Source organism: Drosophila bipectinata, chromosome XL (genome assembly GCF_030179905.1).
Source record: "Drosophila bipectinata strain 14024-0381.07 chromosome XL, DbipHiC1v2, whole genome shotgun sequence".
NCBI lineage: Eukaryota > Metazoa > Arthropoda > Insecta > Diptera > Drosophilidae > Drosophila > Drosophila bipectinata.
This window is the reverse complement of record NC_091734.1, coordinates 1,119,036-1,137,761: the sequence shown is the minus strand read 5'-3', so window position 1 is coordinate 1,137,761 and position 18,726 is coordinate 1,119,036. Positions and strand designations below refer to the sequence as shown.

General features: G+C 41.0%; 1 protein-coding gene across 1 annotated transcript in view; it reads right to left on the bottom strand.

The window, feature by feature from the left end:
- The window catches only part of Pde9 (phosphodiesterase 9), a 107,052-nt gene that overhangs the window by 29,071 nt on the left and 59,255 nt on the right, over positions 1 to 18,726 (bottom strand). The window contains exon 3 of the mRNA XM_017239703.3: positions 6,375 to 9,343. Within this exon, the coding sequence (XP_017095192.2) occupies positions 6,375 to 8,400 (2,026 nt within the window). The 5' untranslated portion in view covers positions 8,401 to 9,343. The remainder of the gene's footprint in view (positions 1 to 6,374; positions 9,344 to 18,726) is intronic.

The window sequence follows — 18,726 nt, the reverse complement described above, 5'->3', positions numbered from 1 at the left end:
GATGGCCACTCATTGTTGATTTTTAAGAAAAAAAAGGACGAAAAAAAAAGGAAAATATCTTTTTTTTTTTTTTTGTATTTCTACTGTTTTATGTGTATCTTGTACTTTGTATCTTGTATCTGTATCTTTGAGCTGAAACGTGACTACATGTCAAATGTTTTAGTCCACACACCAGGACATCAGGATACCAAGACACCCAAACACACACACTCACACATACCTCCATAGTTGCATTAAATTGGTATAAAATAAACAACACGTATAAATTACAACAACAACAATAATACATCAGGTGTATATATATATATGTGGGTGTGTGTGTGTGTTTATGAATAAAACAAAAACCCAAAGAGCCAAAAAGAAAAAAAACAAAATGCGAAATGATAATAAATAAAATTTGTTGTATGAACCATGAGAAATGTGGCAGGTAAGCCGAAAGACGTAGAGGGAGTCGGCACACATGACGCAGCAATAAAAGAAAGAGACGACAACATAGATGAAAAGAAAGAGAAAGAGAAGGGGCATGGAGCATGAGGCAGGGGGGGCAACGTGCGTGCATAACATAAATACTCACTTTACGCATATTAAAGCAAAATAAAAAAAAACAAAAGAAAATATTAAAAATAACTGACATTTCGGGGCCTCTTCGGACATGAATACACCCATGAGTGCACTCACACACTCACTCAGATACTCACATGCCCCGCCAGCGAATCGAATTGATTGCCAAGGATTTGGAAGAATCATAAGGACCTCAACAGGTCCTCTAATCGGATTCATAAAATCACAAAAATTGGGCTCTGACTCATTCAAGCAGAAAGCCAACCAAAAAAAGGATATTTCTATCAACTTTTTCAAAAATTTATAAATAAATAAATAAACTCTAGCTCCTTGTACGGCGAGTAACTAAATATCCTTGTGTGATGATGACTATTTGTTAGCCACAGGATGCTGTCCAAAAGGACACTTCGGGGCGAGTGAAATATGAATTTGCAGGATTTAGGCTCGCTTTGTGCAATTCTAGCTTAAAATTGAAATAATTATTTATGTTGTCCGGCAGTTGCCTTGAGACTTCCCCAGCCAGTGAGTATACATATATCCTTTATTTCAGGCCACCTGTCCTTGCTTATCTTTATGGCCTCAAAAACCCCTCAAAAACTTTGCTCATTTTTCACAAATAATTCAACTTAAATGGCTGTTTATCAAAAGTCAAACAATAAAGAAACTCCTTCTTCCTCGCCTGCTTAGAGCTTTAAGGACACAAAAGGATGCGTATGGCTGTGTGTCTGTGTGTGTGTGTCTGTGTGTGTTCTAGTTTTTTGGTTCGTTTTCACGCCTTCGTTTTTCTTCGTCGCAGCCGCCGAAATTCCCACGTTTGCCCTCTTAAGTATGCAACACTTTATTGCTCATTAAAATGATTGCTTATAGAGGATACGAGCACATAAGGAAGCTGATATATATATATATATGAGGTATACATATGAGCACGTTTTCATTTGACACGCTCGCACTTAAGTGGGTCAAAAAATAGATATGTAATACGAGAGGCTCTAGAACCTAGATAGATCCTGTGATTTACCACCCACCTTCCACTTCCTTTTTCCTTTTTCCAGCTCTCTCCATTGATTCCAATTGAAATATTCAATATAAATATTACACATCTCTGCGTGAATAGAATTTTTGGCCCAAAAGTTAAATAATTAAATATTTCAGTCTAGAAAATATTTAAAATAGTCGCAATGTCAGTGATTTAATCTTGAATTGAATTGAATTCAATCAAGGCAGCCCTGATTGATGGCATTTAAAACTCAATTGCCATCCTGCCATCGTCCTGGCTGGTGTATATCCTTTGTCCTATTATGATATTGCCTGTCATCAGCCTGTACTATGTATTTATTCCTTTACAGTTGAACTTCCTTTGCTAGTTGCCACCTAATCCTGGCTGGCAATAATCTCATCCGCCATCCGCCTGGCCTGTCAATCTGTCAGCATCGCCTTCGTCGATTCCTTCTTTTTTTTTTTTCTCGCCTCCTGTATATCCTTTGGAGGCGCTAGTTGAAGGGGTCCTGGGGTGGCAGATAATGCGCTTAATGGACAACAAGTCAGACAGGATCAATCAAGGCAAGTGCCTGCCATTGGGAGCCTGCCACCTTTAAATAATTACTATTTTTATGGCCTTAAAGTTGCATGCCACAACAGCATCCTCTTGTAGTTCCGGTAGTCGTTTCCGTTTCCTGTTTCTACCATTTTCTACCGTTTGGAATACCGTTTTGTTGAAGAGAACTTTTGTTGTTTGTTCCATGCTCGCCCACTTTTAGTTTTTCATTTCTCAAAGGATCCACGCAGGATGAGCGAATAATTTTTGACATTTTCCGCTAGCTAATAATGGAAGGATAGGCGACGAGGCAACAGGATACGTCAGGGATGCTCGACGGGGCTTCAGGTTACACAAGCAGCCCCCATGCTGGGTTCTACACTTTGACGGTGAAGTGCACTCGCTCCAGGATATTCTAAACCTCTCATAGGTTGCTCTACAACTGCCTTAATAATATATGTATATTTTTTTATTTTTTAAATTTAAGTTTAAGCAGCTCTAGTCCTTAGAAAGTCTCTACTTTCGAGACTTGCACGACACAGTTTTCGTGCTCAACTGCCTTCTTGGCCAAAAAAAAAAAGTTATCTCCTTGCCGGCACTTTAATTTGGCAATAACTACAGTCCCCCCACCGCCCTCTCCCCCCGACAAGCACTTGAGGAAAAGCAACTTATTATAATTAATAGGACACAGCCCAACCAACAAGAATATAAAGCTTGGAAAGCCACAAACATATTTTCTTGAGAACTCGACCTCGGCTCATTAGTAGAATATATACATTCAGATAGTCTCCGACTACTATATAGACTCCTATATAGACTGCAATGCAACCTGGGCACCTGGAAATGAACTAAATTCTTCGTCTTTTGCCTCGTCCTGGCTAAGCAAATATTTTCCACTTCAGGCCACTCGACGAGGATGTTTGTAATGAAAGTTGAAATGAAAAACCTTCGGCATTTCGAAAATAGTCCTTTCTGAATGTCAAATGCAAGCCAAGTGTAGCATCCGAGAAGGACATGGTGGCATGTCCTGGTTCATATCCTGAACCAGGTGTTTATCAACACTGCCCCAGACTCTCGGAGCCTTTATATATTTTTTGATTTGACAAACACTTTATCACTTAATGTGCGTTTGTGGCAATTTATTTTTGATACCAAGGCACTGAGAGAAAAAATATATAAAAAATAAGAAATATAATAGAAGCTTTAGAGTTGATAGAGTCTACTATTTTGTTTGAAAACTAAAAGAATCTCTTCTCTTTATTTTTGGTTTTTATTTAATTTCTCTCAGTGCCTACATGCCTCTTGAAGATCTGGCTTGTTTTTCCTTTTTTTTGTGGCTGCTGCGGCTTTTTTGTGGACTGAGGGGACCAGCTCTTGTTAAGTGAAACAATTGAATTGTTAACTGAACAATAAAGTATTTTATTATTATTAGATTTCTGCTGCCACCCGCCCTTCATCTCAGTCCAATTCCCATTTACCATTTGCCTTTTGTCACATCTTGCTCTTTTTCGGTCTTATGTCTTCTCAGTTTTCCCCACCAGAATTTTCCCGACTTTCTGACTTTCTGGCCTTCAGACTTTCCCTTTCTCCTCCATTCTTTGGCCTTATCCCTTGTCCTTAAGTGCCTTTCGAGTCTGATATGGCTTTTGGCCGTTTTGGCTTTTGCTTTCTTTATTATTATTATTTATTTTTTTTATATATATATATATATATATTTTTTTTTTTTTGGTTGTTTGACTGTCTCGAGTAGATTTCGAACATATTTTTCCGAGTCTTGTTATATGTCATTTATATTATGTTCGGTGGCGGTTCCTGGTTCCTGCTTCCTGGGCTGCCCTTTTGTTGTCCACAGGAGTTGTTGTTGTTGTTGTTGGTGGGGTATTGCCAAAGCCATTTAGGTTTTTGAATTTATGACCATTTTGCGTTTTGTGGCTCCTTCTCAAATGCTCAGCTCAGAATTTATGTTTCTTGGCCTTTTCAGCGTCCCGATGTCCTGATGTCCTGATGCCTTGATGGTTTTGATTTACGATCCAAAAATTCGTGGGAACGGGGGAAAGGGGGAAAGGTAACCAGACTTTGCGGGCCAAAGTTGTCACCCGAAAATCAAAGTCAGGCCATTTGTCTCCCGAACTGACAGTGTTGGGCACGCACGCGGGGCAATAAATAGTGTTGCCAAATGGCAGACAAATGAAAAGAAACGGTCTGCCATCGAGGCCAATAAATTTGTAGCGGTTATGCAAATAAGAATATAAAATATGGTCCATAAGGGTCTCTTTCAAGGGATTAAAATAAAATGCTTACGGTAAGGAATAGTGTTGCAAAGTTCTAATCAACACTCCTAGGGAGTAGTGCTGTAAAGGGCTGGACTCTAGAATAATAAAATCCTAGAAACCAATTGAATGGAAAGAAGTTAGCGGCAGGCCAGTGCACATTTAATTGAAATGTTTCAGATGCGACAGTGTGGAAAAATGCCACAAGGAGGACACATTTCTCTGAAGGAAAAGCCAGCTTATATGCTAAGAGAGCTGCAAGGACAAAAGGCAAGCAGGCACCTTCGTACTGCGTGAGAATCACAAAAAAATAAATACAAATAAAATATAAATAAAATAAAATAAAATGCAAGAAGCGGAATAAAACGTGGCGTTGATACAAAGACAACTTTTAATGCCATTCAACAAAGTTGTGATCGTTTTTGAAGGACTGGGAAGTCCCAAAAAGAAAACTTTAAGGTTTTTAATCCATTTTTGAGGAAGTTTTAAATAAAAAATAGATATTTTATTAACCATTTCTAGATTTAACAAAGGGTTTTAATAAATTTCTTGCCTCGTATCTTATATTTTTCCCAGTGCCCCTTCAAACGCAGTCGCAGTCATTGTTGGTTTCCTTTTTTTTTGTGTCCTTATTGCACTTTGCAGGACACACGGTTACACATAAAGGGCGTATTTGCCGTAAAAGGTCAAAAGCGTTGAAGCAATCGAAACAGCCAGAAAAAAATAAGAATGAAAATAAAGCAGTCCAGTGCTTCAGTCCGGAGCAGAAACTTCTTGATGAGCTTGGGAATGCAGTAGAACAGCTTCCAAGACCAAGTCTCTTCATATTTATGACCATCCATATTTCATATTTAATACCAACAGGAATATCAGGTATGTCCCGACTTACTAAAAAAGAGGACTTGGAAACCAATCAAATTCTAATCCCGCCTGCATTCATGAGATATTCATTTTCATGTCTGGCCATTGAATTAAATATTTTACATTTGCCCAGCCTCGATCCCCCATTTCTATTGCTATTTTGACCCCGATTTTCCCCACTATTCGCCATTTACTATTTTTTTTTCACCAGCACTTTTCCGGCGTGGCATTTTGTGTGCAGCGTTTTGAAATGATTTTTCCATTCCATTGTAGTTGCATTTAAATTTGTCCATTTGATTCCATCCCCATTGTTGCATTTGCTCATGCCTCATTTGAGGCGATTACACACAACAGAAGGACAACAAAAAAAAAAAAGGAGAGAATAAAATAAAAAAGGACTCGTCGTGTCGGGGAGTGGATAAATGCTAAATGGCAAATGGCAAATGGCAGAGCACTTGACCATTTGTCAGCGGCAAGGGATCGGGACCATCAATTATTTCGGTCAAATAAGTGCTTGAATAATATCTCCCGGCGAATGAGTAATTGTCGTTGTCGGCGTTGTGGGAATACCCGTTAAATGAATGACCCGCCATCTAATCGAATAAATAAACAAAAAGCGACAAAAAATGCCATCAAAATTACCGAGGCGAGTCATTCTAATTTAAAGATTTAATCAAATTAAAGGAATTGCGTTTAAAATGGGAACTTTTAAAGACTCTTTAAGTTATGTAGTCCACAAGAACCCATTTGTGGCGACCGTGACATACCATGTAGTATTTTTTTAGGGTTTGGTATTTATGATTTCTTGCATTTAAAAAAATTTATACTGAATGTAGTTTGATGTTTCAATTATATATAAAGTTTAAATATTCTTCCATTTCCCTAAATATTATACAATCTCCATTTACTTTTTTATGGCGACCGTGATTTAAGATGCTGTATTTGGTATTAGTATTTTTAATATGGTATTTATGGCCTGAATTTACTAATTTAAGAAAATATAAACCATGATAAGTTCATTAAGTTTAACTTTCATTTAAAGAACAACCTAAAAGTCCTCTTAACTTATTCATGGCGACCGTGACATAGACTGTACTATTTGGTATTTTAGTATTAGTTATTGATTATAAAATGGAAGATCTACTCACATAGCCAATTCATGCGCTCCGTGTACTCGACTTTGCGCTTGAGGTCCTTGACCAGAGCACGAAAGTCATCGTCGTTGAAGTGGCACTGGATGATCGTGTTGTTCAGTTGCAGGATGCTGTACTCGTTGTTACCGTTCCCGTTTCCGTTTCCGTTAGCATTCCTGTTTGCATTTCCGTTCCCGTTACCATTGCCGTTCCCGTTCCCGTTGCCATTTCCATTTCCGTTATTGGCACCGTTCAGTGCCACATTCGATTCGATATCTGCCGCACTGGCTCTCAGCTTGTTGCCACCACCACCGGCCAGGCCGAGGCCCAGGCCCAGATTGATGGCATCGCCGTCCACATTGCTGCAGGACTTGCTCAGTATGATCGTGGCGCGATTGGCGATCGAGTTGGCTGCCAGCAGATGCTCGCCGGCAGCCCCGCAGCTGCCGCGATGAAAGGGCATTGACTTGCCACCGCCGCCACCGCCACCACCGCTGGTGCAGTTATTATTTTTCAGTGTAATGCAATGGAGTTGGTTCTGGAGGGCGGCCTGAACGGCGGAACAATCGCTGGCGCGACGGCGTCGGGGATTGTCGGGATTGCTGTCCGTGAAGTGGCTGGGCTGTAAGTGTGTGCTGCCCGTGGTTGCAGGTGTTGTTGACGTGGCAACGGTGGCGAGTGGCGGCGGTGGTGTTGTTGCTGCTGCCAGTGTCACTGCGCCAGCATTACTAGATGTGGCAGGTTGTTGTGGCAAGACCTGTTGCTGCTCTGCTGGTTGCTGCTGTTCTCCCACAACTGACATATTCGACAAGGATGTGGACATGTTGTTGTTGTTCTGTATGCTCTGGCAATTGTTATTGTTATTATTATTATTGTTGTTGTTGTTGTTATTTAGATTATTGTTGCTGCAGGTGGTGGTGAACTGTTGCTGGATGACAGTGAGATTACTGCAGTGCTGTTGCTCGTGATCCTCGTAGAACTGTATCAGCAGCTCCTCCAGCAGGGTGATGGGCGATGTGCTGGCCACGGCAAAGGATTGCGACCCGGAAGCGGATATTGAAACGGAAGCGGAAACACTGCCAGTACCGCTTATTGTGGAGCTAGTCGAGCACTTTCTGGCCACCTCAACCTCCAGATCGTTGTCCTCTCGATCCTCCTCCTGTTGCTCCTGCTCCGGATGCTCCTCCAATTCACTGCTTACCGCCTCAATGCTGCTACTGCTGCTTCGACTTCGACTTCGGCTGCAATCCTTTGATGTTGCAACTACTGCTGCTGCTGCTGGGGGGAGTATTGCTGCCGCTGCTGCTGCCAAAACGATGGCACGCTGGTGCTCCTTGCCAGGATCAAAGATCGAGTGACGCAACAGGATCTCCTGCAGCTGGCGACGCTGCCGTCGGGCACTGTACGGATTTACCAACCGAAAGTCACCATAGAACTTGGCCAGACACCGCACTCGCGATGCAATATAGCCGATTTTTCGCAACAAACGTACATCCGCTGCAACGGCCGGTGGCACTTGTTGTTGCAATTGTTGTAGTTGTTGTTGTTGCGGCTGCAGTGCCGCATTGCCGCTGCTACTATGACTATGACTATTACTGTTGCTACTGTTGGTGGTGGCACCGTCCTGGACTATCTCTATATACTGGCACTCCTCGCTATCGCTCTCCACCAGACTCGAGTCCTCGATGTCGCTGATGGCCTGCGCCACCGGTGTTGCAGTGCCCAATGTTGCCGTTTCGCCGCCCGTGGCAAGTGTCGCTAGTGTTGCTGCCGCTGTTGTTGTTGCTATAACTGTTGTTGTTGTTGTTGTCGCTGTGGCAGCCGCATTTAAATCGGTCTCTGTTATTGTTGTTGTTGTTGTTATAATTGTAAGCGTTTCGAGTGTTTCTTCCTCGCTGCTGCTTCCTGTTGTTGTTGCTCCAGCTGCTGGTGTTGTTGTTGTTGTTGTTGCTGCCGCTGGTGCTGCAGTTGTTGCAGATGTTGCTGCTGCACTGCTGCCACGTCGACTGCTACTGCTGCTGCAGCCGCTGTCCTGGTACATTTATAAGCAACCCTGGATTAACTTTTTTTTTCAGTTTTTTTCTCTCAGTGTATAGGTTGGAGCGGCTTGAGAGCGTTTCCTTAGCGTTTTTTTTTAAAGTGAGGAATTTTTTTTATATTTCTTTATTTGTTTTGAAAATCTAACACTAGCGTTTTGAACGCGTTTTTGATGCGGTTTACTAGCGTTTTAATAGCGTTTTACTAGCGTTTTAATAGCGTTTTTTTTCTCTGACTGTCTTAATTATTATGATTATGGTTACTTTTATTTCTTCTCTACTCTTATTTGATTTTCGGGCGCGACACTCGCTGTTGCATAAATTAATTTCACCAAGCGGGAGCGGGACTATAACAGAAAGAGAGGTCAATATTATTATATATATATATACTTTTGTATATACTTTTTGTAATTTTTTTGTAGTATTTTGTATTTTTACGAGGATGGCGCCTTTTTATGACCGTTTCTTTTGTTACTTGCAATTTGTTTTTGATGTTTATGCCACGCCAGCAAAGTTATGCAAATTTCCGCTGCCGCTTGCCACTGCCACGCCCCCGTTTATATTTGCGTATCGCGTATACGTACCGTATGCCTCAAAAACCACTTTCTTTTTGTTTTGTTTTTTTTTTTTTTTTTGTTATTCTTGATTTTCTTTTTTTTTTTTTTGTTTTTTGTTGTTACTTTCTTCAAATCAATTCAGTGGAAAAGTTGCCGCCACGCGCATTTTTTGGCATTTCAACCGCTTCGCAACGTTACGCTATTTGTTTCGCCACTGAGTCCTGTATCCACCCCCGGCTGTCATTTGTGTTTTACATTTTATTGTGTTTTAATTTGCATTATTTCACCGTTTTGTCTCACTTGGGCCAGCCAGCCTACCGTACCGCTTCTCTCAATGGCGTCACTTCCGTTTCCGTTGCGAGGAGTTCTTATGTATTTTATTGAAGAAAATCTGCAAGAAAAAATTAAAGAGATATTAATTAGTATATTAGAAGAAAATAGATAATATAATATTTAGGTAGATAATAATAGGTAGTGTAATATTATATGTATTTCTATAATACATATAGAGAAGAGACTTTTCTAAACTGTTTTTGGTTGGATACTGGGTTATAATCTTTAAAATAATGTATTTCTCATTTTTGTCCTAAAAATTATCCTTAAATTGAATTTTCTTGAACCCTTACCCTATTATTCTTAATGTCCTTATATTCCTTATATTTTATTAATTTTTTGTAGCCTACTTTTTGGGTTAAAATCTTAAAAAGCGCAATTAAAACTCAATTATTCTTAAAATTTCCTTAAAAATGCATATTCCTAACCCCCAGCCTTGTTTTTTTTCACTTCCATATTAGAAATAATATTTAAAAGACTAGAAAAGTTTAGAATCTTTAACAAACCCCATTTCCCATGGCTTCATCTATTAAATTTCCTTGAAAATGTGATTGCTCTTTTCCCATTTTCTAAGAAATAGTTTCCAACACAAAGGAATTCTGTCTCGAATCCAACAACCATTGACACCAATTTTCACTCTGATTAAATCAAAAGAAAAATCGAGTAATCTCTTAACTCGGGCATTCCGCTGGCATTCTTGCTCGTTGGTTTCCTTTAATTAATACAAAATCAATCAAGCGACAGGATACACAGGACACAGGACTGGAAGAAGAGATAGAAACAAGGACTGCCGCACACAGGATCAGCAAATAAACAAATGGATAAATAGAAAAAAAAGAGAAAAATAGAAAAGAAAAGAGCTGCAACGGCAACCGAGAGCGGCAGCCACACACAACAATGTAAATATTTTATGAAATATTTTTACTGCTTGCTCTTAGCTCTGTTTGTTGTGACAATCGATTGAAATGTGCAGCCATCCAGCCAGCCAGTGAGTGTGTGGTGAAAGGGGGGTGAAAGTGGAGGGGGACTTGAAGAAATATACTTCGAAAAAATATTAAAATATTAAAATAATTAAAAAAAATTAAAATAAAGTCTCTAGAGAAGAAAACCTTTTATTTAAACTTTAAACGTCCCTAGTTACTTCTCTTTTTGAAGAATATTTCTTTAATCTTTTAAGATTTTTCTTTCAGTGCCTTTGTGTTTCTAGTGTGGCTGGCACCTTGGTCACTCTGCAATCCCAATAAGCAGACTTGCTCGACCGCAGAGACAAAGGCGTTGCCCACCGGCGGTGAACCCTGCGAGCCACTCTGGTATGCGGTTTTTGGTGGTGCCACCTAGGATATACCAGCAATGTGGGCTAAAAGAAGGTGGGGCTACCGAGTGGGTGGTGTGGGTTGGTGTGGGGTTGGTCAAAGGCAGTGGGTAAACAACGGGCAATTGCACAAAGCAACGGAAGGCGGTCAGCAACATCAGGACAAGTAGCATAGCAGCAGCAGGAGCAGGAGCAGCAACTGTCGACGACGTTGACAATGACAGCAAATGTCAAACAGTCTTGTTCTTGCAACAACCCACTAGAGGCACCACCACCCACCACCCACCACCCCTGGCCCCCGCTCTATTAAGTGCAGTGTCGCCATCTCACTCCCGCTGTCTCTGTTCATCCGTCAATCAGTTTATCTGTCTCTTTTGTTTGTCCGACTCGTGTGCAACTTCCACAATGCACCGCTGAGACAAAGGACTTGCCACATGCTGCACCGTGGGTGGCCAGGAAAAGGTTCTTTAATGATTTTAAAGACAATTAAGTAGTTCTGCCTTATATCTCTTGTGTTATCCTTCGAAAGGACCTCCTGGAATCGCTTAGACTTTTGGTCCTTTTTGTCCGAAAAAAAATTCCAAACAGCTAACGTGGCGTATCCGTTCGTGCGTTTCTGGTATGCCGACGATTCCGACACGACAGGAAGTCCTTTTTCGGGCCATGAGGAGGTGTGATGGGTGGGCGGACCATCCCCAACATCCTTGGAATGAAAATGGAGAAGCCAAAGCAGAAAGGACGAGTATGGGAGGGAGAGGCCGAGAAAACGTCGGAAAACGCTTCAAAAGATTCAACTTTGTTGCATCTAATTATGAGCAATTTGATTAGGGCTCATAAACAAACAAGGGTATACTCTGCCACATACAAGACTCCCTCCCCCCCTCACACACATACCTATACACAGACACAGCATAACACACACACACACACACAAGTGTCAATATGGAGCCGCAGGTGGCGCAATTGCCGTCGCTGTCACGGCTGACAAAACGCAAACGCAAACAGAAACCACCGCGGCCTTGTCCCAAAACCCTCGCCAATTCCCACCCTCCAACCGCTAGCCTCCAACCACCCAACCACCCCACCACCCTCCTAAAAAAAAACAACCCACAAAAAACGAATCGAACCCAAGGCAACAAGACCAACTGTTGAATGGTGGCTGAGAATAATTCTGACTTGCCACTGAATTTCATTTACTTTCAAGTGGAATTTTTTTCTTTCTCAGAATTTTAAACTAGAATCCTCTTAAAAATAAAAAAATAAGGACTCTAAAAACAAATACTAAAATGAAACAATATAATTTGCCAAAACGTAAACACTTTTCGTAGAAATAGACGAATTTAAATAAATCACAACTAAAAGTTTGATTCAAAAGCCATAAATAAACCAGAGTCTGTTAATATTTAATAAGCGGTTTAAACTTTTATTCAGTTCGTTGACCAATGACTGGGGGGAGAGGCACTAAAAAATGTGTAAAAAAAAAAAATGATTTATTAAAAGGTTGGTTCTTGGAAAGGTAGAGACTATAGATATTTATTTATTTATTTATTTATTTATTTATTTATTTCGCCAATGGACAAATCCTTACATGGCTACATAACATAACAACTTACACCTAATAAATAAAACTACAAAATTAACAAAAACTTAATAAATGCCTTAATAACTTGTGTTTTAACACACCCTTATCTGAGCCCCACTCAGTTCGGAGGCTAGGCGGCAAAGAATTAAAATAAGAAAGAGCCCGCTCTATCGGCTCATTTAAGAAATAATTGGCCCTATGACATTTGACCCGAAAGGGGGCAAAGGTACGAAGATCCCTTTGAGGAACATTAAAATTAACGAGTCCCAACAAAAAAGGACAATCAATGTTATTAACGATTAAATTATTTAAAAAGGTTAACGCTGCCAGTTTACGCCGATCCTCCAACGTGCAAACGTTCAGAAGAAGGCAACGGCTCTGGTATGAAGGAACAGGATCCTGAAACCTTAGAGGCAGAAGTGCAAATTTTAAAAATTTTTTCTGGAGTCGCTCAATTCTATTGGAACGAACTTTACACTCCGGGTTCCAAATGATTGAGGCATATTCCAGCCTCGACCGAATGAATGCAGCATAGACGCTGAGGCTCGAGTATGGACTTTTAAACTGGTTCACGTGCCTCTTAACAAAGCCCAGCATAGCATACGCTTTAGGTAAAATGTAGTCTAAGTGACCCGAAAATTTAAATTTGCTGTCGAATAAGACACCAAGGTCTAACACCTCTTCTTTAGCTGCCAAATTATAATTGTTGATGGAATAACCCGTACAGATTTCAAGAGACCGCCTACTGTAACGGGTAAACAAACACTTAGATAAGTTTAAAGGAAGAAGATTGCGGGAGCACCATGAGTAAACTCTGGATATATCCTCCTGTAACAAGTAACTGTCACTAATGCAGCTAATCTCTTTATAGATTTTAAGGTCATCCGCATACATTAAAAAGTGCGAGTGACGAAAGCATGACGAGATGTCATTAATGAAAATTATAAATAGAAGAGGTCCAAGAGAGCTGCCTTGTGGAAGACCAGAGGAGGTGACAAATGGACTTGAGATAGCGTCTCCAACAATAACGTGGCAAGGTCGGTCAGCCAGATAAGACTCGAACCAACTTAATAGGCAGGAATGAATACCTAATTTATATAATTTGGCCAGAAGGGCAGCATGACACACTTTGTCGAAGGCTTTGGAGAAGTCGGTGTAAATGGCATCAACCTGAAATCGGTTTTCAAAAGCTTCAAAGCAGTGCTTAGAAAAGACAGCTAAATTAGTGGTAGTGGACCTCCCAGGCAGAAAACCATGCTGGTTGGGGGATATGAAATTGCGAGCCAGAAAAGTCAATTTTTTAGTTACTATCCGCTCCAGTATCTTAGCGACGTTGCAAATTTTGGCTATAGGTCGATAGTTAGTAACATCACACCTACTGCCACCTTTGTGAATAGGCGTTATAGAAGTAATCTTCCACCGGTGGGGGAATCTACCAGAAGAGAGCGAAAAGGAGAACAGCAGTTGAAGGGGAGTAGAAAGAGAAGCGATACTCCTCTTAAGAAAGAATGGGGAGATACCGTCCACGTCAGGTGTGAGCGACTCGGTCAGATGTCCAGTGGCTTCAACTAGGTCACCGTCCAAAACGTCCATGTTACTCACATTAAGAAAAGGCTCAATGCTAAGAAGAGTTTCATGATCACTCCAAGGAACCTTCGGCTCCAAGTTAGAGGCAAAGTATTTTGCAAAAAGATCAGAAACGCCCTGATCCGAGTCGGCTGCTAAATTACCATAACATATGGATGAAGGTATGTCCGATTTTGACTTTTTGCTGTTAACAAACCGCCAAAAAGCTTTAGGATTGGATCGAAGGCTAGCTTCGACATCGGATATGTACTGATTATAGAGGAACTTATTAAGGAAATCAAATTCCCGCTTAAATTGCCGGTACAGCTCTCCTGCTCGTGTCTCACCTGTCAATATAAATCGTTTGTAGTGCTTATCCCTTCTATTCTTTAAGTTTTTTAAACCTTTTGTGTACCAGGGAAGCCTATAGGATCTTCGTACCCTCACAGGGGCATAAGTATCAATAATATTAAAAAGGGCAACCAAGAACTTAGTATAACAATCATCGATTGAGCCATCCGAAAAAAGGGAAACCCAATCAAAGGCTGAAATAGAGGCGTTAATAAGTGACAAGTTAGTATCATTCAGATGATAATATGGAATGGGGGAAGCAGAAGGCAAAAAACTATAAAACTCAATATTAATTACCAACGGCTTGTGGTGCATATCACAAGGACTTAATGGTACATTGCATAATTCTACTTTACTATTAATCAAATTATTTAAAAATATAAGATCAAGAATTTTGGATAAATCATTAAAAATATTATTTACTTGGGAGAGGCCCAGACTAAAAATATCATCTAAAACTACAATTTCATGACTCTGGTGAACGTTGCTAGGTAGCATGCAGGGAGATTCCGGGTCCCAAGACCAGACAATGGAGCTCAGGTTGAAATCGCCAGCTACCATCAAAGCGGTAGGGTCCGACGTTCTAGCACAGACACTAGTGATGTTTTCCATATGCGCATGATATATACTGAATGCGCTGTTCGGAGGGATGTATGATGCAATGATGACGAACGGGCCATGGACGCCCTGGATTGAGACCGCAAGCTGATCCAGTAAAGGGTCGGCCACCGGAAGGCGCAGTGGTGTAGCCTGAAGAGATCGACGGATAGCGATGATCACACCTCCACCTCGCTCACACTGGGTACTGAATGAATCTCGGTCCTTTCGAAATACATGGTACAAATTAGGCTCGAAGAACTCAGAGGAGCTGAATTTGTCATTGAGCCAGGTTTCCACAAGGATGATTACATCAAAATCGCAGGCAGAAGAATTGAGGAATACCATCCGGGTCTTGGTTCTCATTCCCGATATATTTTGGAATAGAACTTTTAGGCTTTTATTAGGGTCCAAGGAAGACGAGTAGCTACAGTCCAAACTGGGAATTGGACGGCAAGGCGGTGATGGTGAAAGTTCACTCCTGGTACTGGTGCATGTGGAGGCATATCCAATACGCATAGCTTGCAAAATAGCCGACAAGGACACATAGAAATTTCCATTAGACTCATCAGTAGACCTGCGAGAGTCCAGTAGCAAGGCAGATTCCGTGCCAGGTGAAAACATTGAGCGTTCATATTCAGGCACATCCAAACGCAGCAAAGATCCACCCACGGGTCCAAAACGTAAATAAACATCTTCCATCGGCGAAAAGAAAGCACCAGCGAGTGGCCCAACGAAAAGAGATAAGATAAGCGATGCGCTGCCAACGTCTCGATTACCAACGTCTTGTTGTTGCTGGGCATCCACAAGAAGTGAAGATAAGAAATAAACAACTCGCCTTGAAAAAAGTTGTTGTTGTTGAAGAATATAGATCAGCAAACGAAGCCAATTATTGGAGGAATTGAAGACAGCGTCAACCGTTACCATGAACGCCCACGCCGATTGTTGTTGGTAGCGCAGCAGAGAGCAATCGGGGTGACGAACTGCAGCTTGAGAAGAAAACGATGTAACGGCGCCAGCGGCGCCGCTTACTGGGGGTTTTTTGAAGATTGCGAATGCGGTAAAGGTAGAATCGCCGGGAGGTCAATAACCTTAGCCGGCTCTCTATGAACAAACCGGCTGACTTTTACCGACATAGGCCAAAAATCGTCATTGAAGACTGTTGGGAAATTTTGCTCCGGAACTCCCAATTTAAAATTGACGAACTTGAGGGCGTTGATGTCAGCATCCTTTTTGATCAGCCTAGCACAGACTAAATCATTGGGCTCCACGTTCAGCTTATCTGCGACAAATTTGCACAATGCATCCGGTTGGGTAGACGTCGCGAATTTACCCACATGAAGGAATTTCAAGGTGGGAAGCACTTGAAGTTGAGCGCAACTGGGAGCTTGTCCCAGAATGCGCCTATTAGGGTTGATCCGCTTCTTCTTCTTCGGGACAGCCCCCTTAGATGCCGTTGGGGGCTGCCCCAGAGTAGCCTTTATGCTCCCTGTGCTGGTGGGCATAGCAGGGGGAGCAACAACTTGCACCCCAGCCGAGGAGGCGCGTCCAGCGGGCACAGCCGCTCCATTTACCAGGGCTAGGTCAACTTTGGCATTAAGGCTTTCGAAGCGGGACTCCAGATCTTGAACTTTATGATTTAGCTCATCAATTTTGGAATGCGAATCATTTCCAATGACGCAGCTATCACATTGCCACATTAAGTTCGGAATGTTAATAAGTAGTTTTATAGCCTCCGAGGGCAAATCAACACAAGCGGTGTGATAGGCACGCCGGCAGATCGACGCGCACCTAACGGCCTCACACCCACGAAGTTGGGTAGCAGTAACTTCTGCACTGCACTCGGTGCAAACGAGAGGCGACATGAGCGAAAAAGTAGACGTCCGAACTCAAAGAAAGCTAGATGAAGACTGATACCCGGTACTTTTAAAAGATTTTAGTCTAAAAGGTATGAATCAATAAAAAATAAATCTATAAATAGGAAAAAATAGCCTGTTCTCTTGATTTAAGTTATTAAAACTCTATTTAATTCTTTAAAACTCTGAAGAAAATATATAAGAGAATATATGTGAAGGAACATCATCTAGAAAATGGCTACAAAAAGCACAATTTTTACTATAAATACCCGGTACTTTTTTGTACCATTTTAGTTTAAATATTATACATTTATAGTATATTTATATTATTTACATAGTAGTAGATTTATGATCTACAAACAGAAAAATATATATATAGATATATCTAAGATGGATTTATAAATACCTGCTACTTGTGATTATTAGGTGATTATTAGAGTATATGAATAAATAAATAAAGAGAACGTATATATAGTTAACATATTCTATTAGAAAGCAATAAAAGCAAGAAATATCTGGTTCCTATCTTGTCTAGATCTTCATTTATTTTTGAGGTTTTAACTTTGAAATATTTTAAAAGAATTTCTAAATGCATTAAATACCTAGTATTATATCTAAATATTTCCACTATCAATACCCAGTACTGCTGATACATTTTTCTTTAAAACAGTCCAGATATATCTCCATTTGTAGACCCCTCTTTTGGGTTAAAAATAAAACAACGACAGGTCCTTTGTCACACTTGAACTACTACTGTGTTTTATGAATGTTTCATGGATTTGGCTCTTGGCCCGGTCGGTCATTGTTGTTAACTTAACTTATCACAATATGCAACCAGGTGGCGTTAAAAGCCAGAGGCGCAACACACAAAAACACCAAAAATGAATAAATAGTTTACCGAAAAAGTGGCAGTGGTGGTGGTGGTGGCGAGGATATACTGCGATATGTATGTATATGTGTCCCTGGCCGTGTCCTGCCTGGCCGGTCGGTGTTGTGCTCTTTTAAAATGCATCAAAATGTGCAGCCTACTTTTCAGGACACCGCCCCCCCTGCCCCCTCAGGAAAAAACGAAATGTTGTTGCAACAATGAAAACAACAACAACAACAGTAGGGAGAGAGAGAAAAAAAAAAGGGAAAGCAACAGCGACACACATTTTGCGGTTGATATGAATATCGATTCGACCCGTTAACTGTGCCAGCTTGCCCACGCCCTCAACGCCCTCGACACCCCCCCTGGCAGGACGTCTAGGACAACCCCCTTTTAGCCCGGTATGTAAACTAGAACTTTGTATAAATTTATGTGCACAACAATGTTTATGTTGTTGAATAAACGAGCAGTTTTGCATGCGGCGAGCCCCACAATCGGTTGTGTGTGTGTTCTCTCTCCCTCTCTCTGTCTTGCATCTCTTTCTATACAGTTACACAGGACTCTACACATCTGTAAGGACTATACTACAAAATTAAAGTTATTTTTTTTTGGGAGAAAATAAAATAAAGAATTTAAAGCTAAAGAATTATTTTGAAATTAAGTTTGATTTTGGACATTTCTTTCATTGTCCTTATTATTTTGTCCTTTACTGTTATTCGCACATACGTGTGTGTGTGTGTGTGTGTGCGAGTGCAGCAGTAATGGCAGGATGCAACATGAAAATGGCGTGTGGCTAGCAACGTTTTATTTGCTCGTTCTCTGGCCCGATCCCTTGCCTTTCTCTTCCGTTTCTCTGACTTCCTTCTGGCTCCTTTTACATCCTTTTTCTGTATGGCACTGTGTGTGTGTGTGTGTGTGTGTGTGTGTGTGAACTGCACTTTGCATTTGGCTTTAAATAGAAATATGCCACACTCACACTCGGACACTGAGAACATTCAATTTCAGCACGGAAATCGCTTAACAGCCCTAAATAATGGACAATAGGCCCAGGCCTCTGCGTTGCCCCAGCCGAGCTTACTTTCTCCACACTTTCTCTGCCTTTCCACTTTTCTTTTTTTTACCTTCATTTCCCTTTTTTATTAGTTGCCTTTTTTTCGCTTTCCCTTAGATTATAGTCCTTGGCTGGTACTCATTAGGAGCTTTTTCAGTTGGCGGTTTAAAATAGGATTTGGGACTACAGGGCGTATGATGGATATTTTGGGGAATATTAAGTAGCCGACATGTGGTACATTTTAAAAAAAATTTTTAG